The following is a 23502-nucleotide window of genomic DNA, read 5'->3' as shown; positions in this document are numbered from 1 at the left end:
TCTGGTACTTCCTGCTAAACACCAGCCCAGCCGAGTCTCAGACAAGCTCGGCCTTACTCTCACGGGCCAGGCCTTAGGCTCTAGCCGGCAAGTTGTGTTTCCCGGCATCGAGGGCGTGGTACTCTTGGCCCCCAGGGTTTCCCATGTTGCATTCAGAAGCCACGAACAGGTGTGGCCTGAGGATGCTGTGGGTCTGTTCCCCAAGTCCCTGACCCAGTAGAGCCAGATTTGGAGAGCTGGTCCTTGGGCAAAGGAAGGAACACTGAACCAGGAGGTTAGGGTCCCTCTGGCCCTAAACCTGGTTGGAGCAGGCAGCCAACTATGCTGAAAAGACGAGCAAGGATGAATTCATGTCACCAAAAAAGGCTCCTCATTTTTCTAAAAGAAACATCGTCTGTTTAAGGAATTAACTTTTTTTTTCTTCTATATTTGCTTGCCTATAAGACCTCTATGTATAAGAGTTTTAGGTTATTCAAGGACCCCAGGATTTATTTTTAATAACGTCAATACAATTCAGAGTCAGAACTGTCCCCATCACTCCAAGCTCTGCAGGTAAAGCTCTCAGCATCCAGTCTGGCTCTGGCAAGATGCGAGGCTTGAGGGTGTCCCCTCCAACTGTAGCTCAGCACTCTAGGGACTCCCTGAGGGCACCCAGAGGCCCTGGAGTCCTCTTGACCCCTCCACCCACCCTCTCTCCCCTCCTGTGGTCCAGACGCTTCTCATCCCTGAAGATGTTCCTGTGGTTCCTCTTGCTGCTGCTGCTTCTGACCGGCCTGACCTATGGTGAGTTGCCCACTGTCACTGGGAAGGGAGGACTGTCCTTGTGGAGCCGGGGCTGGTGAACCAGAGGGGCAGGCAGAGCGTGCGCCGAGGGTGGCACTGAGCAGAAATGTGAAAATTGGAGGGACACTGAAAAGCTACAGTAAGTGGAAAGACAAGGCGGGGTCGGATCAAGCCTGGGCAACATCCTGTCTGGCTGTCCTGGGCCCTCTGGTGATCAGCGGATGGAAGGGGCAATGCCCCAACCTGCCGATCTTGTGGGTTTGGGTGTCTCTGTTGGACTGCCTGGCATGTCTAGAGCATCCTTGGAAGCCACGGGGCCAGAAGATGCCCCATTACAGGAGTGCTGGGGTGAAAGGCAGGGACTCTGACACTGTCATTGCACTCACTTTCCCTCCATTCCAAATCAGGATGTAGCGTGGGTAAGTGAGTTATTACTCCAGTAAGGCTTCAGCTGTCTTTAAGATCAAAACAATGAAGTAGGAAAGAGAAGTAAGGGCACTTTTTTGCACCAAGATACTAAATTACATTTCATTTGCAAGATGTTCCACGTTGTCCTGATCTCTATCATTGAACTTTCACAATTTTTTACAGTTATAATCGCAACACTTTACTATGAGCGTCCCCTGTGGCCCCAGGCTCAAAGTTACCAATTTATAACTAAAGACCATGCTTTATTATTATTTATTATTATTATTTTGGTTTTTTTAGCATCTACTGAAGTTGTATTTCTTTAATTTATACCAAAGTAGGACATTTTTCGGAGAAGGCAATGGCACCCCACTCCAGTACTCTTGCCTGGAAAATCCCATGGACGGAGGAGCCTGGTAGGCTGCAGTCCATGGGGTCACTAGGAGTTGGACACGACTGAGCGACTTCACTTTCACTTTTCACTTTCATGCATTGTTAGAAGGAAATGGCAACCCACTCCAGTGTTCTTGCCTGGAGAATCCCAGGGACAGGGGAGCCTGGTGGGCTGCCATCTCTGGGGTCGCACAGAGTCGGACATGACTGAAGCGACTTAGCAGCAGCAGCAGCAGGACATCTTTCCAAGTGTTGATTCCCTTGCTTTTATAAGAACAGCTTGTTCCTATTCAGTGGAAACTGGGTATCACTCTTAAAACAATTTTAATGACTTTATGATCATACAGCGTTATGTTCAGGAAGCACATTCCCTTGTGTTATCTCCGTTTGTTTCACCATCCCCTCAGGGGGTTGGTGGAGCCAAGGTCATCACAACCTCATGAGGAGATGCACATAGAAAGTCTGAAAGGCAGAGAGATGGAGTGACCAGCTCAGGGAGGGCAGTAAGCAAAGGCCTGTCCAGAGGGTCTGACTTAAAGCCCTGTGGTCACATGCTTCCCATTGCACCTGCTCGAGGCCAACAGTTGTGTGGCAAGCGTGGCATCTTACCAGGCTGGAGGCCCCACCGCCAGTATGATTTCTCCAGGTGCATCACCGCCATGCATACTTGTACACTCACACACATGCACACGCATAGCTCAGGAGTAAAAACAGGCGGCTCCTAAAGCAATATGTCTGTGTGTGGCAGCCTTGTGCTCTGTTCTGGGGCCACAGGCAGCCTCTCTGAGCAGGTGGGTTCTGTTCCAGTGATGGCTGAACTATGGCCAACCATTAGAGTCACCTGGGGAGCTTTTAAAACTTATTGCAGGGGGATCCGCCCAGGCCAGCAAGCTCACTCCCTGCCAGGTGGGGCCAGACGCTGTTGGAGAAGCTCCCTAGGTGATTCTGCTGTACAGTCTGAACTAAGAAGCACCTCAGGGCCTCTGGGTTCCATCCCTGGACAGTCCTCAGCTTCCAGTGATTTCCTGCAGGCTTTACCATCTATGGAAAGATGAGGATTCCTGAGGGGATGTGAGAATGCTTATACTCTGTGATCGTCAGGTGGAGGTTGCTGCCTCAGTGGGGGAACCTCCGTCCCTCGTACCACCTTCGACAGGAGCGAGGCTCCCATGAGTGAGATAGGCTAGTGACGAGCGCTACTTGTGAATCTGCCGTGCTCCCTGGCGTGTGCCTCCTCGCTGGGCCCCGGCCCCAGTAACTAACCTTTCCTCTGTGTGCAGGAGCCTGGTACTTCTATCCCTTTGGGCTGCAGACGCTCCACCCCGCTGTGGTCTCCTGGTGGGCCTCGAAGGGGAGCATTGGGCAGCGTGAGGTGTGGGAGTCCAGAGACTCATCCCCACATTTCCAGGTGAGCATCTTAGGGTTGCAGCACCCGCCCCCTCCCCACCACTCTCGGCCTGCATTTGCCATCACATTCCTTGCCCTCACTCCTCCCACTCCCAGCGGATGAGATGCTGCCTGTCTCCTAGGACACCTTCCTTTCTCTACTGTTCGTGGTGCAGGGGCTGGGGGGAAGTTTTGCCTGCACTTAAATGTGACTCAGACCTGTCCTAAAGTTAGTTTGCATCCTACGAAGCACAGAAAACAGAAGGAAAAGAAATAAGACAAATTGCTTTCTTCCTTTTTAATACAGTATCACAAATATTTACTGAGTACCTTCTGGGAGTCAAGTAATATCCTGGTCTGTTACCTACTACCACCAAAATCAGTGCCTTAAGATTACCGGCACTGGAGGGTCACCTGCAGCAGTCCAGTGGTTAAGACTCTGCGCTTCCCCTGCAGGGGACACGGGGTTGATCCCTGGTCAGGGGATTAAGAGCCCGCAAGCGGCAGTATGGCCAAAAAGAAAAGTGCCAGCATTGGACTATCTTGTGAATCCACAGGTCCTCTAGGTAGCTTTTCTGGTCTGAGCAAGGGCAGCTGATCTTCACTAGGCCCCCTCGACTAGAGCATCCATGGTGGACTGGTGCGTCAGCAGGGGTGGCTGGTCTAGGCCTGGCCTGGCCGGGCTGTACCTTTGATGTCCGGCCAGCTAGCCTGGGCTTGCTCTCACAGCAACCGGGCAGGGTTCCAGGAGGGTGGAGTCAGGCCAGACTTCAAGGACTAGGTTCACTTCTGCTACATTCTGTTGGCCAGATTCACGGAGGGGGAAAGAAACTCCCCCTCTCATGGGAGCACCTGGGAAGCCACTTGCAGGGGGTGCAGGTGTGGGGAGGAGGGCAGGCAGTGGCCATTTTCTGCATCTTGCCTTAGACCAAAGATGGATCAGGCCCAGGCCATGCCCTCAAGATGCCTGGGGTCCAAGGTGGCAGGGGTGATGAGTGCATAGACAACAGCAGTGTGTGTGTACAGGTTCTGGGCTCTGCGATGAAGATGTAAAACTCTTTGTCCTCTAATTACTGTTATGTGAACTTTGCTTGCATCCTGCTGAATTTAACTTGGCAGCACATTTTTAACCATTTATTTTGGTGGAAAGTACTTTCCTGACCGTGATGTTGTTATTTCACAAAATAATGTGTTGTGGCAACTTTTTTTTAATCACTAGTAAAGACAGTTCCGTTTCAGGACCAGCTTTTCTGTAAAATGGGGGAAGTAAAGGATGAATCTATCTTTGTATTTACTTTTATCTGCATTAAAAAGTAGTTGCCTAGGAAGGGTTGGTGGTCAGGGCTCTGGGTGGATGGGGCAGAGGTTAGGACCTTGACTTTGCTGCTTGCTTCTTGAGTCATACAAATACTGCCTAGTTTAAAAATGGAATTTTTGAAAGTTGAAAGCCCAACCTCTGTTCCCAGTAGGCTCCTGCCTTTTAATCGAGTCGACAAGCTGTGTGTTTCTGGGACTTCCTTCCGTTTCTCTTTAGGAAGCTCTGTTGTCATGAATGCCTCACCTCTGTGGTTTTTCCCTCCCTGCCCCACCAGGCTGAGCAGCGCATTCTGTCCCGGGTACACTCGCTGGAGCGGCGCCTGGACGCTCTCGCTGCCGAGTTCTCGTCCAGCTGGCAAAAGGAGGCCATGCGGCTGGAGCGCCTGGAGCTGCAGCAGGGGGCTGGCGGGCAGGGAGGCGGAGGTGGTGGCCTGAGCCACGAGGACACCCTGGCACTCCTGGAGGGGCTGGTGAGCCGCCGCGAGGCTGCCCTGAAGGAGGACCTCCGCAGGGACACTGCTGCTCGGATCCAGGTGGGGACAGGAGCTGAGGAGCCTTCCAGCCCTCTCTGTGGGTGGCACCCTGGGTGTGCGGGTAGGGGGGTGAGGCCCCACACCCCTGACATGACTTGGATCCAGGTCGGGGACAGGAGCTGAGGAGCCTTCCAGCCCTCTCTGTGGGTAGCACCCTGGGTGTGTGGGTGGAGGGTGAGGCCCCACACCCCTGACATGACTCGGATCCAGGTGGGGACAGGAGCTGAGGAGCCTTCCAGCCCTCTCTATGGGTGGCACCCTGGGTGTGTGAGGGGATGAGGCCCCACACCCCGACATGAGGGGCTGCAGTGTGTTGCCGTTTCAGGGTCAGACACTCTGCCACTTGGCAGTTACCTTCTCTAAGCCTTACTTTCCTCCTCTTTGCAACGGAGGCTCTCCTGTCTGCCCTGTCCCTGGTCTTGAGAACAAGAGGTTGTCGTGCATCTGGCACGGTGCCCATGTAGGTGTGGCATACCACGCACACCGAGAGGAGTCTTGCATCTTTCCAGAAAGGCACTGTAGCAGAAAGGCTAGGAGCTGAAGTTTGCAATCAAATAGGCCTGGTTTGAATTTCAGTTACACCACTTACTGGTTTTAAGTGGCCCTCTGAGCACGGCTCACTAGAATCCTCAGCCTCTCTCCTATACTTGATAGGAAGAGCTGGTCACCTTGAGATCAGAGCATCAACAGGACTCAGAAGACCTTTTCAAGAAGATTGTCCAGGCCTCACAGGTTGGTGAGCTTGGGGCTTGATCCAGTTCATCATCTCTTCTTGGGCTGAGACACCTTGGCCCCAAAGGGTCTGCTTAGACATAGAATGGGGAGAAGGATGTGTAGTCTCCTGACTTCTGCTTAAACTGAATCCCCCTGGGCTGGAACACTCTGCAAAGACCCCCCCCGGGAGTGTGCCAGAGGACAGGAAGGGCTACTTTCAAGTGGCCTGTTGTGCTGGGTATAACATGCTGCATGAACGAGTGAACGGCTGAACGCCTGAGCACAGTAGTTATGGGGTGAGGCTCGCATCAGGACATCAACTGGGAGGCCAGTGTGACATTTGCTGAAACAGCCAGGAGGCTCTGGGGTGGGGATGTGGTTAAGCAGAGACCCCAAAAGGAACAGATCCTGCTCTGGGAGACTGATTGCTGTGAGCCCGACAGTCCTTGAATTGGTGCCTTTTTCCTGCTTATAGGAATCTGAGGCTCGACTCCAGCAGCTGAAGTCAGAGTGGCAAAGGTAATGGGCACTTCCGTCTGTCCTAGGCTTGCTCATCTCCAGCCTCCCCATTCCCACCTCCAGACAGGACTGCTGGGCAGAAACCCGGAGCAGAGTTCTGTGTCCCAGGCTGAGAAGATGGTGGACCATCTTCTCAGGACCATCTGCTCAGAGCCTGTCCTTGAGGGGCAGTGGCGGTCGGGGTAGGGGATCATGGGCACTGCCAGAAAATCGGGATTCCTGGGTTCATTTATAGATACACCATCTTTTCTGTGCTGCCTCATGCTGGCTGCCTCCTCGTGTCCCAGACGTCCATACTGGTGGAGGATGTGAGAGCTGAGGCAGTGAATTCTGGATCTGGGCTTAGGAGGGAAGCAGGATAATAACTAGCTCCTTGGGATATGCAGGCCAAGAGTAGGCACCAGAGCTGTGTTCTACAGCCTCAGTTTAGAATCCCCGAGAGCAGGCCTCACACTCACGTATATCAGGTGCCAACTAGGGGATCCTCTCATTTGCCTCAGCATAGCCTTACCCCTCACTGGAGACCCACAGCTTACTCTTCTGTTTGGGAGTAGGATGACCCAGGAGTCCTTCCAGGAGAACGCCATGAAGGAGCTGGGGCGGCTGGAGGGCCAGCTGGCAGGCCTGCGGCAGGAGCTGGCAGCCCTGACCCTGAAGCAGAGCTTGGTGGAGGACCAGGTGGGGCTGCTGCCCCAGCAGCTCCAGGCCGTGCGGGACGATGTGAGTTGGAACCCTCTGGGTTCCCCAGGAATACCCCTCCTCTGCACTGGTCCTGGGAGTCTGCGAGGCAGAGTGCCTCCTACCCCTGCTCTGGGCACAGATGCTGGCTTTCTTTGATGGAAGGTCTTCCCGTTTTGTCACTGATAATAATATGGAGGGTTGTTCCTCCTTCCCACCTGTGGCCTGAGCAGGCACGTGCCGGCCCTCCTTTCACTGGAGTGACTACAGAGGGGCCTGTACTCACTGCCTGGCCTCTCGACGCAAGCCAGGTGCCGCCCCCAACCCCCAACTCCAGGCCCCTGCGGTGGCATCTTCCACCTTCCTGGTGAGCCTCCCAGAGTGAGACCTTGTTTTGGTTCCTAGGTGGAGTCTCAGTTCCCTGCCTGGGTCAGTCAGTTCCTTCTTCGAGGTGGGGGAACCCGCACTGGGCTCCTTCAGCAAGAGGAGATGGAAGCTCAGCTGCGGGACCTGGAGAGCAGGATCCTCACCCACGTGGCCGAGATGCAGGGCAAGTCGGCAAGGGAGGCCGTGGCCAGCCTGGGGCTGACGCTGCAGAGGGAAGGCGTGATTGGGGTGACCGAGGAGGTGAGGACTCTGTCCCTGGACCCCCCCCCCCCACACACAGTGCTCTCCTCCTGGGAGCCATAGAGCTGCAGTCCCACCCAGCCAGCTCCCTGGCAGGTTCCAGGACCTAAGTAACATGCAGAAGCCTCCAATGTTTGTTTTGGGGCCGGTGTGAGGGGGCAGGGGTACGCCTGGGGAAGTGCCACGTGTGTCTGGACATCAGGGGCTCGGTCTGCGGGTCTCTGGCCCGACAGTGGGCAGAGGTGGATGGCTGGCATCCCCATCACAGCTGCGCTGGCGCCTGTTTCAGCAGGTGCACCGTATCGTAAACCAGGCTCTGAAGCGCTACAGCGAGGACCGCATCGGGATGGTGGACTACGCTCTGGAGTCGGGAGGTATGTCTAGCTCGCCTCCCTTTGCTGGGCCCCCTTGCCCCACACTGACAGGTCCCCTGGCATCTGCTGGGGCAGCCGTGGTGCTTAGCAAGCAGGGCTTGAGGTCAGCAGAAATCAGCCAACCCAGAACTCACCACAAAGGCGAGTGACTGTGGGAGAAGGCAGGATACACTGAGCGCCATCCTTCACCGCGGCGGGGCTGACGCTTACTCTGCTCTGTGGTCTGGGTCAGATGTAAAGACCTGTCCTGAGGGACAGTAGTCTCTCTTCAGCCTCCCTTGGCTGGCAGCTAAGCCTGGGTCTCCCTCCCCTTCTAGTGTCTAGCCCCAGGCGCCCACCCTGCTTTTCTTCCCTGTCTCAGGGGCCAGTGTCATCAGTACTCGATGCTCCGAGACCTACGAGACCAAGACGGCCCTCCTCAGCCTCTTCGGCATCCCCCTGTGGTACCACTCCCAGTCTCCCCGAGTCATTCTCCAGGTGGGACCCTGAGCGCCCCGTGTCGCCTCCGTGGCTGTCCCACCCTGGGTCATAAGAGCTGCGCTCGGGGCAGGCTGTCTTTGCCACATGCCATGTGCTGACCCGCCTTTTTCCCCTCCAGCCAGACGTGCACCCGGGCAACTGCTGGGCCTTCCAGGGTCCCCAGGGCTTTGCCGTGGTTCGCCTTTCTGCCCGCATCCGCCCCACTGCTGTCACCTTAGAGCATGTGCCCAAATCCTTGTCGCCCAACAGCACCATCTCCAGTGCCCCCAAGGACTTTGCCATCTTTGTGAGTATCCCTCCTGGGGGCTGCGGGGCTGGGGGTCTCTATCAAGGATACAGCTAGGGTCATTCTTTGGCTGGGCGGCAGGGCATAGATGTGGAAGACAGTGCCAAGGTGGGAAATGGCAGTTCAGTGTTTCTGCCTCAGGCTGCAGAGAAAAAAAACGGGAGGCCTAAGATGTTAAGCAGCTTGTCACAGATCACACAGCAGCCCTGTGTCCAGAGCTCAGGACCCCTGCAGTCCCCAAGGAGGCCAGTCCCTGCCCTGCCAGATGGCAGGGGGCCAGGGGGAGCCAGGAGGGAAGGCCTTCCTCCCTGGGGGCCCGCAGCTAAGGGCAGGGTCCTCCCTTCATCCGCAGGGGCTCGATGAGGACCTGCAGCAGGAAGGGACGCCCCTTGGCCAGTTCACCTATGACCAGGACGGGGAGCCCATTCAGACGTTTTATTTCCAGGTAAGGAGCTTCGGGTCTGCTCGCAGAGGTGATGTGCTTATTTTCCCATCCATTCGCCATATGTTTTCTGAGTACTTACCCCGTGCCAGGCACTGAGAGTCCCAAGTGAGAAGCCACAGCCCGGCCCCCCCACAGCCTGAGATATGAAACAGAAAACGTCCAAGCGGCGTAGGGCAGGGCCCTTCCAGGTGGGGGACGTTGGGGAAGCTGTGAGGGCAGGTGTCTTGAGTGAGGCTGTGGCCCGGCAGGGTGTCACGCGGCACAGCCTGGCTGGGTCTCAGACAGGGGCCTCTTGCCTCAACCTGAGTGGACATCAGTCTCCTAGGCCCTTGTCAGAAATAGCTTCCCAGTCTCCAGCCCAGGTGACCTGAGAGCCACCCCAGAGGAGTCCAAGTGCGGGAAACTGGGTGAGGTGGGGGAGGGGCCGAGGCAGGAGGAGAGGCAGGCCTGGCTGCCAGGCCAGAGAATTCCAGCTCGCGGCCGAAAACAAGCGTACAGGACAGAGGCTTGATGGGAACTTGACAAAAAAAAGAAACTCTGCTTAATTCATGGTGAAGGAATTCTTTTTCAACATCAGCATATATCAGACTCTCCTAAAAAGTAGTCCTGCTCATGGTCAAAAGGAGCTCCTGTGAGTTTTTCCCAGTTCACGATGCATCGTGCTCGTGTTCAGTTGTAAGGTTGTGTTTCTGTGGCCGTGGGTGCCTCACGCAGCCTTAACGTGCGTTCCCGGCCCCTGCAGGACCTCAGAAGGCTCTGGGGCTTCTTGGTCCACCCGCTGGAAACTCTGTTCCAGGGCCTGAAGACAGGATTTTTGAAGTCTGGTTTCTCTGCAGAGGCCTGAGGGAGAGGGTGTCTGGCCCTGGGTATGGCCGTCTCCCCTCCAGTCTGCGAATTCTTAGCCTTTGCTTCTCTCTCTGCAGGATCCTAAAATGGCCACGTACCAGGTGGTGGAGCTGCGCATCCTGACTAACTGGGGCCACCCCGAGTACACCTGCATCTACCGCTTCAGGGTGCACGGGGAGCCCGCCCACTAGGCCTTTTCTGTGCTGCTGCCGGCCATGCCCCCTCTCCGGGGTTAGGTGCGCAGCACCCCCAACTCCCTGCACACGCTTGAAGCGCACTGACTTCCAGGAGCAAGAAAGGAGCCCTGGCGCAGTGGAGATGAAAGAACACGCGGGCTTTTCCTGTGCGGCGGCGGCTCGAGCGGTCAGCAGGCTCCACTCTCGCTCTTCCTTCTTCGCTCTCCGCATGCCAAGCACTGGGCGTCTTCTCCCTCCTGGGAGGGTGTATATATGTAGCATGTTGTGGGGAACTGAGGCGGGAAGAGCGGGGTGATGCCCGCGGTCCAGCGAAGGTGGGCCAGACCTGCCTGCCCTTGGCCCGTGTGGAGGGACTGACACCTTGGGAGCTGCACAGATGAAGCAGGTGCCAAAGCCGTGCGTGAGACAGGCGAGGGCCTGGGGCAGCTGGGCTGTGCCCCCTCCCTCAGTGAGGGGGGTGCTCAGGGTGCAGGTCGGAACTGGTTCCCAGGCACGAAGCTCCTGGGAGAGGGTGGCTGGGCTCCTCCAGACACCAGTGCCATCAGCCAAGGCCTACAGCATTCCTGAAGGGCTTCTGCACACTGTGTGTGTCCTGGGTCAGGGTGGGCCAGGGGCTTCTTGTACCCTGGAGGGTCTGGCTCCTGGGAGCCTCCAGGAGCCTCTCTGCTGGGGACAGCAGTTGTCTTCTCTCTCCTGATGCTGGGACTAGGGCCCGCTCTGCTCCCCTCTCCTGCTCAGGCCCACCTAGTCCCCAGAGCAAGCTTGCCACATTCCCCCAGGGTGTAGGTGTCCAGACCTGTCTTTGGGGGCAGCCAGCAGTGTTCACGGAGCTCCCTGGGCTCTTGTGGTGGCCCAGTGACACGATGAGAGTGACATTCAGGGTGTTGCTGGGGTGGGGTGGTGTAGACTGTTGGCCCTGCCCCACCCTATCAGGCCCCTGATCCTAAGCCATCCCTGGGGGCTCATTCAGCTCTTGCTTCATTGTTTCTATTCTGACTCATTTTCTATGGGGAGCAGTCGGGGTGGGGGTGGGGGTGGGGGGTTGGCTATGGAGGCGGGGCTGAGGTGGGAGCTTTTGGACCCAGCAGGCCCTGCTCTATTGTGTATATATTTTTCAAGGTCTTGTTTTTTTAACTGAGAAGCTAAGGGCTTGATTTCTAGCCCCGTTCTGTGGGGCCTTGGGTGAATGCAGTTCCTTGTAACCTGGCTGCCAAGAGGGGTCTGGTTCTGACTCTGTGGTTCATTGTGGCCTGTGGGGAGGGGGCAGGAAGGGCTGCTGCATAGGTGGGTGCCCTTGGAAGAGTTCCTAGATGTGGCTGGAACAACAGAGAGGCCCCACGGACCCCTGTGTGTTCCAGCACCAGCCCCTGCCTCCAGACAACCAGGTTTTGTTTGCGCTCTCCTGTCACAAATGCTGCACTATTGGTTCTTAATTTTTTTTTATCTCCAGATTCTAATTTATGCCTATGCAAAAAATAAATTATGCCCAGGGTTAATGGAGTGTGTGGTGTGGTTTTTATCTGGCCATTGCATGGGACTCTGCTCTTGGGAAAAAGAGAAAGGATTCTTAGCCAAAACAACGTCGCAAAGGCTTACCTCCTAAGCTTTAGAAACCCAAGCTTTAGAAACCCAGGCTTCTCAGCTGTGATGGGAGATGGGACCCGAGGCTGGCCCTGTTCTGGTGACTCCTGGGTTTGACGGTGGCAGGAGAAAGGGAGGTGGCTTTAATAGCCACCACTGATGTCCACTGGGAAGCAGGAGGCTTGTCCTGCGTCTCTCAGTGGAGCAGGAGATAGGAGTGACCCACCTGACTCAGCTCGTCTACGTTGGTGTCGCAATCCCCCTCCACAGGAGTTAGACCCTTGTCCCTTGTACCTGTGTTGGGATGGGATGAGGTAGGTCCCCTGAAGAGTCAGACTCTTGCAAGTTCCGGGGAGCAGGTCCTGGCCCTTCCCTGCATGTATCTCCCCAGATTCAGTGCCTCCAATGAGCAGCTCCAGGTGACAGGGGTGGTTCCCCATCTGGACTCAACATACGCCTCATCCTGACCATGGCACCTGGCCCAGGGCTGGGCCCCATCACAGCTGAGAAAATAAAGGCAGGAACAAGTCAGCAGGGAGGAGCTGGGGGTGAACTGCTATAGGAGAGGGTGCTGGGTGGGATCCATAGCCAGGCCCAAGGCTTTGGGCCAGTTGCTCAAGCCCTCAGCTCTCCACACCAGGACAGAGCCAGTCCCAGGGCGCACTGCTCAGCAGCCGCTTGCTTCACTGCCTCCTGTCTCACTTAACACCGGCACTGTATTTACCACCATTTTTCAACAAAGGCCACATCCCTAAGCAGCACCAGTAAATGGTTTCTGGAACCAACCACATACAGAGAGCTCAGGGCCTCCGCTCATGCCCTCTGGGGCCTGTCTGTGCATATTCAAATCTCATGAGTCCTTCATGGTACAGCCTGCCAGGGGTGGTTCCCCATCTGGACTCAACATATGCCTCATCCTGACCATGGCACCTAGCCATCTTCTCCATGGTCCGTCTCATGACCCCAGTCAAACCTACTCTTCCCTGCACCATGGCATGTTCCTGTTACCTTATTCTGGTGCTGGGAAAGTCAGGAAGCCAGAACAGAGGGCCTGGATGAATTAAAAAAGGCCATACATGCTAACTGCATTGCAGAAGGTCAGGATTTGCCATTTAAGATGACTGGATTAACAACTTTTCTTCATCAGCTATGAAAGGGCTGGTGGTTTGTTCCAAATAGTGGGTAGGGCTGAGACTCACACAGGACCGTTGCAGTCCCAGCCAACGACAGTAAAATGCTGCCGTCAGTCCCCTGGCTAGCAGGTGGGGGCCCGGTGACCACAGAGATAAGACTGACCTGAGTGAAGGCAGAGGCCAGGGTGGAAGCCATAGCATCTAAATGTAAAGGAAGTGGTTATGTTCACAGAGGCAAGAGACTGCCAACCAAATGTGGTTCTGCCTGTTTCAGGGTCCCACATGAAATTCCACAGCACCTGCCATGGGAACCAAGAGCAGGCGCTGCTACTCCACCTGGAACTCCCACTATGAAGGCACCACTGGGCAGGGCCCCTCTAAGCAGAACCAGAGTCAAAAAAGCAAAGGGGAAACAGCCAGCAGACAAAGGAACCAGGGCCGACCGGAGGACATGCTGGAGCGGGTGACTGGAACGGCTGGGGGCACTGCTCCGAGTTCTCCTTAACTGGAAAGATGTCATGAACGCCACCTCCCTCACAGATGGTAGCTGCGAATGTCGAAGAACATGAAGCGAGGGAAATGCCTGGCACGGTCCCAGCTGCACAGCAGAGCCGAGTCCGTGCCACATTTCTCCTTTGGAGCCTGTGACTCAGCTTGTGGCCTCTGCTGTGGACTTGGGAGCCAGCGTGGGTGAGAAGCCACGCGGTGACCACTCACCGGGTACCTCCCACATGCTGGGCACATCGGGACCTCACGCTCCTTCTCTCGCTGAATCCTCACAACCTGATGCAGGCATTCACCTCTCTTGCTGTGGATGAGGAAGCTGAGGTTCAGAGGATGCCAGCTGGTCCTGGGTCACCGCTGGCCGAGAAGCCTGGGTTCTTGAAGCCACGCCTGCCTGGCAGGAGAGGCTGGGCTCCTACAGGCCCCGCCTGCGGCCGGGGCTCCAGGGCAGGCAAAGCAATGGAGGTCCCTGTGGCAGCGCCTCCACCTGGAGGGGCTGGGCAGGGAACACGACACCGTCAACTTGGAACAAACTTTTATTTTGTGTGCTGGTCTGGTCGGTCCATGGCCACAGGTAAGTGGTAACTAGAAATAGTTAGAAGGAGGGGAGGAGAGGGGACCAGTGGTCTGGACGCAGGAGGAGTGGTGAAGGGTTGGGGACGGAGGGGAGGTGAGGCTGAGAAAGGACCCAGCCAGGTAGGTGAGTGTCCCAGGCTAGAGAAAGAACACAGCTCTGCCCACAAGTCCACCCTGAAGTGAGGGCTTAGTCCACAGCTCAGGCCAGGCTGGTTTGGGGCCCACGTTGCCCTCTGGCCTGGGCAACACCACTCCCACCCCAGGCAATGATTCTTCCTGAGGGCTTAATACTCTTGAGATGGGTCTGGAAGAATCTTGTTAATACCTCCTACCTGCCCTCCCTGTACTCCAATTAGAGCTTCCCAATCTGGGGCTCTGGCCCTTCACTCTTGTGCTCCTATAGCAGCCACACTGGGGCGATGTGGGCAAGGAGGGGTTCTGACCCTGCCTGGCTCAGAGGAACAGCCGGCACCCTCACCAAAAAGATGGGCTGCTGAGTGTGAGCCTGAGCGGGCGGCCCCCAATCCTGGTCCTCAGTGGCCCGAGGTTCAACAAGACTCAGAGTCCAAGTCCAAGCAGGAGGCAGCCATGGGAAGGGCGAGGCAAGAGCCTCTACCGTGACAGAATCGGCCGAGGAGGGGTCACCCCAGTCAGCTAGGCAAACAGAAGATTGTCTTGGAGGGGCAAGAAAAGCCATCAGCTGTCTAGATCAAGGGCGAGGGTCAGAGATAGGGGAAGGAGGACCCTACAATCCAATTGCCAATACCCTCCACACATCTACAGGTTACAGCTTAAGAGCTTTTGGCATTAACTGTTTGGGGGTTCAAGGGGAACAAGAGGGAGAAAGAGACTAGGGAACCACCACTCTTGGCTCTGCTAAGATTCCCAAGTGCCGGAAGGAGGACTCCAGTACCAGCAGACACTCCCACCTGGACGCCCGCAGCCCCGAGGCGTCTCCAGGCGCAGAGAATGGACACAGGGAAGGGGAGGCGGGGCGCGTCAGCCCGACAGCCCCAGAAGGTTCGCACAGACACACACAGACGGACGCACGGACAGGCAGCCAGCTAGCTCCTGGAGGCCGGTGGCCAGCCACAGAGGAAAAAGAAGAAAGACGCCCAGGGCCCTGAACGGCCGCACTCCTGCACCTCAGACACACATACCCACACACAACCACACGCACACTAGATAGAGAGAGAGATATATAATAAAAAGAATAAAAACTAAGGGCCTGGATGTACAAAAGAGGTGTGAGTGAGGAAGAAGGCAGGGAGGAGGGTGGGAGATGGCCAGTCCTCTCTGGAAGTCTGGCCACCTTCCTCAGCTTATAAATTACAGCCCCCCTGGAAAATGGGGGTGGGGGGAATGATGAGGCTCCGGGTGCGGCCGGGGGAGGGCAAGTGGCGCCAGGGCTGCTCTGGTCCCTCTGGCAGAGCCGGGGCCAGAGCACTAGGATCCCTCGGGTGGCGGAGGTGGGCTGGGGAGACTCAGCAGCCGCTGGCGGGAGTCATGCAGGCCCCCTGGGACTTCACCTTGTGACGCTGGCCCCCCCGTCGCCGGCCCCCACTGCTGGGCTTGGGCTGAAAGAGAGAAGGAGGAGCTTGAGAAGCGGTGGTCCGCTGGGCCCAGGGCAGCACAGGGTACAGAGGGGCCATGGGAAGCGGGGGCCGCCTGTGAGCAAGCGGCTGTCTGGGATGGAGCCGGCGCCCACCCTGCCTTCCACGCAGGCGGTGGGTCCCAGTGATCAGGGTGTGAGGAGCAGTTCAGGGGGCACACGGGGCGGGAGCAAACACGTGCCACCGCTGACAGGTGCAAAGGGAAAGCATGCAAAGGACGCAGAGGGGAGACTCGACAGGAGGGCGGGGGGAGAGCAGGAAGGAGGAGTCCAGGCAGAAGGTCTCTATCCAGAGAGGAGTCAGGGAAGACTCTGGAAAGGAGCAATGTGGGGGTGCCAGGAGAGGACTCCAGGGCCCAGAGCTGGCCGGAGGTTCTGAGTGAGAGCCACACTGACCGGGGCCCGAGGCCACCCACCCCTCACGTCACGTTGGGGAAGGGGCCCAGAAGGACCCTTGAAGGCAGCATCTTTCGGACACCCGTGGCTGCAGTGTGCACACATTACTTGTATTCTTACACACACACCACTCGCTCTTATTGTGACAGGGAAACTCTGACATTTTAAAATTCTATTTCATTAAAACTAAATGCTGGTCTGACTCATTAAGTTGACTTTACGTAGGCCACATCTCAAGTTTGAAAAACACTGCCTTAAGAGACCAAAAGCTCCCATTTAGAGAACACTTACAGGCCTGGAGTGTGGGAAACACCCACCGAGGAACTCAAGGACACGGCAGGCTGGCAAAGGCTGCCTGGGCTCTTCTGTGAGTCACCTCCACCCCCAACTCTCGCCCCCGCCCGCCTGAGGTGGTCAGGGGCCGGACTGGCTGGGGAAGCACTCACCTGTGGCTGGAGACTGCTGGATGCAGCCAGCTGGGTGGCCCCTAGGGAGCAAGCTTCATCTCCTGGTGGGGGGCCCCCCACTGTGGGCCCTCCAGAGGGGCCCCCCTCTTCTCTTTTGGGCAGGGGACCCTTTTTCGTCGATTGCATTTTAATCTGCTGGGGCTTGGAGTTCATTGGGGAGTTGTTGGTGGTCTGCAGGAGCTGCCAGAACCAAGGGGGTGGGGGTAAGACTGGAGTTGTCAGCCATGACATGGGGTCAACTGCCCCCGCCCCAGCCCGAGGTCTCAGGGACCTCCCACCCCTGGCCTGGAGGGCCTGGGCAAGGCAGGCAGGGGCTGGAGGGTGGCGAGTTGCCCTCTCCCCTCAGTGCACTCAGGCTGCCATGGTCGGGGCCAATGTCTCAGCGGTCTCCACCCAGCCCAGAAGGGTTTCAGGCTGTTCCCCACCCTGGCTGCTCTTCCCACAATCTGTGAACCCCAGCATCTGCTACTCAGCTCAGCTCCCAGGCAGGGGGTCCAGCCTGCCCTGAGCATCAACCGTACCTCCTGCTGCCCATGGAACAAAAGTCTGGGGCAAGTTTTCATTTCAGGCTTCCCAAAGAGACCAAGTGAGTCTCCCAGGAGCTGGAAGCATTTGGAGTGCTGCCATCAGAATTCTTAAGAGCTACCACCCAGGAAGACTGACTCAGAGCCTTCCCTGATGATCCCAGTTCAATCTCAAAGCAGGGAACAGGCCCGGCTGCACCCCCAAGGGCACTAGAGCACGTGCTAGTAGCTTCAGCCAAACCCTCAGCCAGTCCGAAGCAAGGGGGCCTTCAAGGACACGATCCTCCCCTCTCCCCAACACACACTGCAGGCCCAGGGTCACACGAATGGGCCTAAGGCCATTCTGGAGAGAAAGCAAGCCTGAGCCTGATTCCAAGATCTCAGACAGGCTGTATGGAGCAGGGATCAGACCACTTTCTCAAGGGCCCCTACTCAAGGCCACGGATAAAGTCTGCAGAGGGCATGAGGCGGGCTCCAGAACACAAAGAGCTTGAGCCTATGCCCCAATGCTGGCCAGCACTCATTCCAACTGGACCCACTACTGTAAGGGCACTGCCCCAGCCAGGCCACTGGAGCCTGTGCCCAGCTTCTCAGAAGCTGACCCTGCCTAGGCCAGGAAATTCTCCCACCATTCTCTCCTACCGACGACTGCCATGCCTCAACCCCACCTTCTCTCCACCATGGTCGCCACCAAAGCCCAGAAGGACGGGAGGTCTAGGGATGCCTCTCAGGGCAGCAGAGCAGATGGCACTTGGTAAGATTTCACAGGGCTTCTTGAGAAGAGCGTGCTGTGCTCACAGGCTAGAACCGGAAGCCCCCAGCACTTCCTGCAGGCAGGCAAGGTGGTCTGCCCGGCCATACCTTAGTGATGGTGCCCACGGCCTTGGTGCGGCCTTCCCGGAACACCAGCCGCTGGTCTATGTGCAGGTACTCGGGGGTCTTGATGAAGCGGAAATGAACGGTGGCCTTGTCCCCAGTGCGCAGACAGTCCTTGTCCATGCTCAGGATGGTGGCCGTCTGCCTGATGCTCCCACAGTGCACTGCCAAGGGAGCCAGGAGGTCAGCAGAGGCCTGAGCCACCCAGGGGCCTCAGGGCAGGGGAGGCAGTGAGTGAAAGCATGAACCATGCTTGAGCTATGTAGCAGGCTAAACCTGGAGGGGCCGAGTGTGGCTAAGTGAGCTGGAGGCCTGCTCTCAGACTGATCCTGCCTCACACTCTCCCACTGTCCTTCAGTTTATAGACCCCGCTGGTCCCTGGATCCACCGTCCTAGTTCTTGAACACAGGCACTCTGCTGGTATGCGTGCCTTCTCTGGACTTTGGGCTTCTTGATGGCAGTGCCCTCACCCATCTTGTCTTTATCCCCCAGCACCTTAGCATCACTGCCTGGCACACAGCAGCGCTTGGCAGACGTCCGCTGAAGGACTGAGTGTGAGGTCTCTGAGGGCAGGTCCGAGTCTCCAGTGCCCAGCGCAGAAGCAGCGCTCGGTCAGTGTTTGCAAGAATGAACAGACCACAGGCTACAGCTTGTAGGTGGAACAGAGGGGATGGTGTCATTAAACAGGACAGAGACCTGACTCTTGGCTGCAGCTGGAACTTTGGGGTGAGGGCTGCTGGAGCCGGGGACTTCCGGCTGGCAGTGCCCTTTGACACCTACCCATGGCCTGGTACCGCGGGCTGATTGTGGTGGGGTGGTGAAGGACCAGGATCTCGGCCTCAAACTCCCAGGAAGCTTGGGGATTCAGGCGTGGAGAAACCATCACCATGCCCTTCCGGATGGATGAGCGCTTGATCTGAAAACAAGAGGGAACCCCAGACCTCAGGGACAGTAATGCCCTGTGGCTTCACGCCCTGGTGTGGTGGGGCAGGAGTCCCTCTGAGAACTGGGACCAACAGGGCCTTGACCTCTCATTGCGCTGGACCACCAGCTTTCTAGGGCAGACTGTCCCAGGCAGACTTTAGGGCTCTGTCAGGGGGTAGTTATGGGGGCTCAGGAAAGACTTCAGTCAGAAAGCGTCATTTCAGCCAGACCTTGTGGATGGGCTAGAATTGAGTGAGTGGCAAAAGGGCAAAGATAGGCAAGTACTCAAGTGGGAGAAACAGGGTAAGCACAATACGACTGATGGAAAGTAGAAAGCCTGGCCTTGCTGGTTAATTTGTTTGGTGGGAAAAGTGGGTGACCCAGGAGCCAGCAGTCACCCCAGTCCCCTGCCCCAGGAACTGAAAGCTGAATGGCAAGAGACTCTGCAAGAGACCTCAACAGCCCCAGGTAGAAAGACCCTCTGCACAGCAGGCAGGCCCCCAGCTGACCTCACCCCTGGTGCAGGGTACCACGGCCAGACACTGTGTGGAGGAACAGAGCTCAGGAGGCCGCAGGCCTGGGTTCAAGTCCCAGTATGCTCCCCTGACAAGTCACTCAGGCTCTCTGAGCCTCAGTTTCCTCATCTGTAAAAGTGAGGTCAGCACTCCCTGCCTTGCAGAGCAGCTGTTGAGAGCTGGAGATGAGTCAGAGCCCAGCGTGACGCAGAGCCCGAGGGAGCTTGCAGCTCTCTCCACACTCACCTTCTTCAGTGCGAAGGAGGCAGTCTGGCCCCCGCGCACCTCCTTGACAGGCATGCGCTTGCGATGGATGGATTTGACAGCAATCGACAGGAAGTTACCCAAGGGATCTGGGCCCAGCAGCAGCGTGTCGTTCAGCTTGATCAGGCCCCTCAGTGTCGTCCCAGACACCACGGTCCCCACACCCTGCCGAGAAGACCCCAGCCCAGTGAGTCCATCCGCAGCACAAGCTGGCCCCAACAGCCCCGGAGAAGCACCGCTCAGCGCCCCAACCCTGTTCAGCCCACTGAAACGCACGCACCGGGACGGAGTAGGTGTCGTCAATCTGAAACTCGGCAGGCTCCTCCTCCCGGTAGCTGGTGCGAGGGGACAGCAGGTTGAGGAACATCTTGAGCAGGTCGAGGTTCTCACCTGTGACGTTGGAGATTTGGAATATCGGGCACATCCTGGTGGGGGTGTGGTGTGGAGACAGAGGAAGAAAGGTGCGCCCGTGGTGAGCGCCTGCCTGAGCAGGGAGGAGCAGCAGGAGGCCTCAGGCACGGCTGCTGTGACTGAGGGTGCCCCCACCATGCTGTCACTGGCCTCCCAGGCCCCGCCTAGCCCACCGACCCGTGCCTGAGGCCTCCTCTCCTTACACCATTTTGTCCCTGAAATCTGTCCCCTCCTCTCGTCTTGGCACCACTGCCCTATTCCGGGAGCTCGTGAGTACCCCTTCTTCTTACAGCGCACACATCCTTAAACCCTTAACCAACTCTCCACTGATGAGATACCAGATGGAATCCTTCCTCCCGACACCCCTACCAGTTTATTTCTCTCAGAGTCCTGTATTCCAGCTGGACTGGCGAATCCTCCCTTCTCCTCAAAGCTTTTTTCATTCCCATGTACTTGTTCACTCTAATCCGCCTGCCTGGACTCCTTCCCTCTTATCCAACTACTAAATCCTCTCATCAGGAAACTGTATGCAGTATGAATAGCCCATCTCTAATGCCGCCTCCTTCCAGAGAATCCTTCCCAGATGGGTACCCTTGACTCCCTCTGAGTTTTCAGAAAACTTTAAAAAAAAAACAAACACTGAAATATAGTAGTTGATTTACAGTGCTAAATTTTTATGTAAAGTGACTCAGTTATACACATACATATATATTCAATATAATATATTCTTTTCCATTATGGTTTGTCATAGGATACTGAATATGCTACACAGTAGAACCTTGCTACTTATCCATTCTATATATAATAGTTTCCTGCCTATCTGCTATCCATGGTTAATCAAACTTCTCAAGATCAGGAATTACACGTTTGCTACATCTAGAATAAGGACTGTACAGAACAGGCACTCAACAAAATGAATGAACTGAAATGGGGCCAACTGAAGCGTACCCCCTCTGCTGGCCAACTGGTGGTACTAAAGACAGAGGTAGGGCAGAGAGAAAGGCCAAAATGTCGGGCTGCTCTGGGTCCTGGAGCAAACAGCCCCAAGACTACGGGAGAAGAAGCGGAGTCAACAAAATTTACTACTACCAAGAGACTATCTTTGACCAGTAGCCAACCACCCTGAAGACAAGGACTGTGCCCAAGTCAACTCTGAGTCCTCAATGCCTAAATGAAAAGCCCAGCACAGAACAAACATCCAATAAATATTTATGGAATCAAGGAATTCCCTGGCAGTCAACCACCTTCACTGCTGGCCTGGGTTCAATTGTGGTCAGGGAACTAAGAGCCCAAAAGTCATCCAGCACGGCCAAAAATATATATATATTTATAGAATCAAAGGACATGCTAATGAGTAAATGCCAAAACTCATCTGTGATTAGAGAGCTTTTGAGGAACAACAGTATAAAAAAAATTAGGGACTTCCCTGGTGGTCCAGTGGCTAAGACTCTGCACTCCCAATACAGGGGGCCTGGGTTTGATCTCTGGTCAGGAAACTAGATCCGGAATGCCGCAACTAAGACCCAGTGCAGCCAAATAAATAAAATATATTTATTTTAAAAGTCAACAGAAACAGTTATAAAAATGGCTGTGTATCTATCAAACACCAGCCACGCGCAGTGCTAAGTGCTTTACATACATCATTGCCAACACTTACAAGAGCCCTATGAAGAAGATAACATCCATTTCACAGATAAGGACACTGAAGTCTCAGCTAGTACTCCAACTTCAGTGAGGCCAGCACCTCACAATCTGGGTCACCTCATACAGCCCCTGAGCAACACCGCTGCGAGCAGAATCATCTATTTCAACCAATCTCTGTGCCTGTGCCCAAGTGACTGCTCCCCACCATTACCTCTCAGAGCTGAAGTTGGAGGCTGTAACAATCACATCATCCTTGCTCTGCACCAGCACAGGGATCTTCCGGCAGCCTGGTGACTTCAGCAGGCGCTGCAACAGCTTCAGGGTTTCTTAAAGGGTGAAATGGAACAAAATTAGGGGGACACAGCCTTCTCTTTGGCCAGGCTTCCAAGGCAAGACAGGTCCACTCATTATTGACTCAGCAGGAGACAGACAGACACACAGTGTTAAATGCCATAATGCCTGGAGAAGAGAAGGAGGGCCAAAACTGGGTGAATGCTTGCCAGAGTAGGAGGAGACTGATGGGGAGTGTGTGCTCAGGCCACAGGTCTGAAACCTGTCAGGTTTCTCCAGAGTCTCTAGAAGACTCACATCCTATACGCAAGTGACTTGGGGGTCCATGAGAAGGACAGTGTTGTTCCTAGAATGCTCTGTTTCCTGGGAAAAAATTCATCTGACAAGAGGATCTCTGGATGTTTAGACACCTGCAGAAGCCCTTACGAGGCCCTCCAGAAAGATCATTCTCTCCCACCATCTATAGCCTAGTCTTTCAACTTTGTTTTGAAGCCTTTGGTTGCAAAAGACCATCAGACTCTGCCCAAATGTCTCCATATATGCCCAGCTTAGATGGAAAAACCCAACTCCCTCTGCCTAGAACCATCTGAAAAGAGATGCCAGATTAGGGCCTTCAAGGATCCTGCATTTTTAACCAGAAGGAACAATGAGCAGGAGGTAACTCCAGGCTGTGCTCAGACCAAGAGCCAAACAGGGAGGAAGCAGAAGTCTCTGGGCTGGTGGACATTCAGGCCAAGGTCTATGCCCAGTACAAGGAAGCAGAAGATCCCAGGCTGCAGACCACCAAGGAGCCACCGTGGGTGACTGTGCCACAGACTGCTGCCGCCAGCACTTACCTTGTAGGATGTTGGCAGGACACATGTCAATCTTGGTGACCACCACAAACACAGGCACGTTGAGGGCCAACGCCAAGCCCAGGTGCTCCTTGGTCATCCCTACGATGCCAGCGTTGCTGCCCACCTGCCCCAACACAGAAAGGACTATCAGGACAAGGGGCACAGAGAGTGCTGCTGGTGGGCACAGGGGCGCAAAGAAGCCTGAGGGAAGAGAGCACTCTCATCTTTGAGGCCACTATCAGAACAGAACACAGGGGCCGCAAGTCTTCGGCCAGAAACCAAACAGCTGTAGCTGAAAGCTGGGCTGGGCACAGACCGCTTTAACCTCCCATATAACAAGATGGCCTGTCAAAATCTGAGGAGACTTGGAGGCAATAAAAAAGAAGACAAACTCAGTCTGGGAAAAGAACTGTCCAGAGTCATCAAAGTGGATTCAGTTTAACATCCCTGGCCCCCAGTTACCCTATCTATAAAATGGGAGGAGAATACTATTCACTTTAAAGGGTTCACTTGAGGTTTAAATAACCAAACATGTTTTAAAGAGCCACACAGAACTAGCAGGAATTAGGTCTTCAGGCAAGAGCCACTGTTACTACTGTTATCATTCCTTCCTGTAACAATAAACATTTCCAAGTATCATAAAGGCCAGTTACATGAATTAATGCACATGCACAAGTGTGCCTGCAAAAGAAAGAGGAAATTCCTCTCCACTGATATGGGGTACTCTCTAAGACATGTTTGAAGGGGAGAAAAGCAAGGTGGTATAAGAGTGGTGATTAGATCACTGTTTGAAAAAAAGCAGCTGTAAGACATCCCAGGGAACATCTGAGATAATGTAAACACTTTTAGACTAGATACTGTATGATATTAGTGCACTCTTGTTCATCTTCTTGGGTGTAAAAACAGTAGCAGACTGTGCGCTCAAGTATTTTAGGACCTGTGAGAGGCATTTGGGGTGAAGA

The 23502-nt window shown here is 55.4% G+C and overlaps 2 protein-coding genes across 11 annotated transcripts in view; one reads left to right on the top strand and one right to left on the bottom strand.

The window, feature by feature from the left end:
• The window catches only part of SUN2 (Sad1 and UNC84 domain containing 2), an 18319-nt gene extending 6837 nt beyond the window's left edge, over positions 1–11482 (top strand). For 3 of the 5 annotated variants that reach the window (XM_024992240.2, XM_024992238.2, XM_024992241.2), the window contains exons 7-18: positions 713–783; positions 2865–2992; positions 4563–4820; positions 5475–5552; positions 6010–6053; positions 6608–6773; positions 7137–7358; positions 7648–7732; positions 8094–8209; positions 8331–8498; positions 8851–8943; positions 9867–11482. In XM_024992240.2, coding sequence (XP_024848008.1) covers positions 713–783; positions 2865–2992; positions 4563–4820; positions 5475–5552; positions 6010–6053; positions 6608–6773; positions 7137–7358; positions 7648–7732; positions 8094–8209; positions 8331–8498; positions 8851–8943; positions 9867–9980 — 1543 coding nt within the window. In that variant the 3' untranslated portion in view covers positions 9981–11482. Of the gene's footprint in view, positions 1–712; positions 784–2864; positions 2993–4562; positions 4821–5474; positions 5553–6009; positions 6054–6604; positions 6774–7136; positions 7359–7647; positions 7733–8093; positions 8210–8330; positions 8499–8850; positions 8944–9866 lie in introns of all 5 variants that reach the window. The other 2 variants (XM_024992239.2, NM_001102319.1) reach the window with 2 other exon arrangements.
• Positions 11147–23502, bottom strand: part of GTPBP1 (GTP binding protein 1) — a 24522-nt gene continuing 12166 nt past the window's right edge. For 3 of the 6 annotated variants that reach the window (XM_005207322.5, XM_059886338.1, XM_015471376.3), the window contains 8 exons: positions 22541–22664; positions 21625–21739; positions 19639–19783; positions 19341–19523; positions 18436–18571; positions 17641–17819; positions 16235–16435; positions 13723–15357 (listed from right to left, as the gene is read on the bottom strand). In XM_005207322.5, the coding sequence (XP_005207379.1) occupies positions 15265–15357; positions 16235–16435; positions 17641–17819; positions 18436–18571; positions 19341–19523; positions 19639–19783; positions 21625–21739; positions 22541–22664 (1176 nt within the window). In that variant the 3' untranslated portion in view covers positions 13723–15264. Of the gene's footprint in view, positions 13701–13722; positions 15358–16234; positions 16436–17640; positions 17820–18435; positions 18572–19340; positions 19524–19638; positions 19784–21624; positions 21740–22540; positions 22665–23502 lie in introns of those variants that run through there. The other 3 variants (XM_059886337.1, XM_010805710.4, NM_001017938.1) reach the window with 3 other exon arrangements.

The sequence above is a fragment of the Bos taurus genome, chromosome 5, assembly GCF_002263795.3.
Source record: "Bos taurus isolate L1 Dominette 01449 registration number 42190680 breed Hereford chromosome 5, ARS-UCD2.0, whole genome shotgun sequence".
In the NCBI taxonomy this organism is placed as follows: Eukaryota; Metazoa; Chordata; class Mammalia; order Artiodactyla; family Bovidae; genus Bos; species Bos taurus.
Note: the sequence above shows the minus strand (reverse complement) of the source record. Positions and strands in the feature narration are given on the sequence as shown.